At 33.6% G+C, this 369-nt stretch overlaps 1 protein-coding gene across 1 annotated transcript in view; it reads left to right on the forward strand.

Annotated features, from left to right (window-relative positions):
* LOC104466367 (HEAT repeat-containing protein 2-like) overlaps window positions 1–169 on the forward strand; it is a gene marked incomplete at its 3' end in the record, with an annotated part of 1,698 nt that extends 1,529 nt beyond the window's left edge. Inside the window, exon 3 of the mRNA XM_010079753.1 lies at window positions 54–169. Within this exon, the coding sequence (XP_010078055.1) occupies window positions 54–169 (116 nt within the window). The remainder of the gene's footprint in view (window positions 1–53) is intronic.
* Between the last annotated feature and the right edge of the window lie 200 nt (window positions 170–369).

Consider the following 369-nt stretch of genomic DNA (forward strand, 5'->3'; position numbering starts at 1 on the left):
GAATGTTTTTCTTTTGGGCCCACAATGGCATAAAACCTTTTTTTCGTGTCTAGGAAATTGGCTTGGACTTATTGGGAAAAGGTAGGCTTGCAGTGGGAAAAAGAGAATGAAGAAGATCTGAAGGATAAGATGGATTTTAGTGTTTCACCATCTCATTATCCCAAAGGAGGTAAGTGTTGTACTGAAAGTGCTTTTTACTTCCTACCTACTTTTTTACTTACTAATCCCTGAGAGCTGCAGTGCAGTAATGACGGCAGAGCAGGATGTTATATTAATTACAAGATGTAATATTAGTTAATGTATAGGGTTATCATCTATATATAGAAACATAATATATAGCTATGGGTATATAAAATTATTTATTTATAT

The sequence above is a fragment of the Pterocles gutturalis genome, unplaced genomic scaffold (assembly GCF_000699245.1).
Source record: "Pterocles gutturalis isolate BGI_N339 unplaced genomic scaffold, ASM69924v1 scaffold22204, whole genome shotgun sequence".
In the NCBI taxonomy this organism is placed as follows: Eukaryota; Metazoa; Chordata; class Aves; order Pterocliformes; family Pteroclidae; genus Pterocles; species Pterocles gutturalis.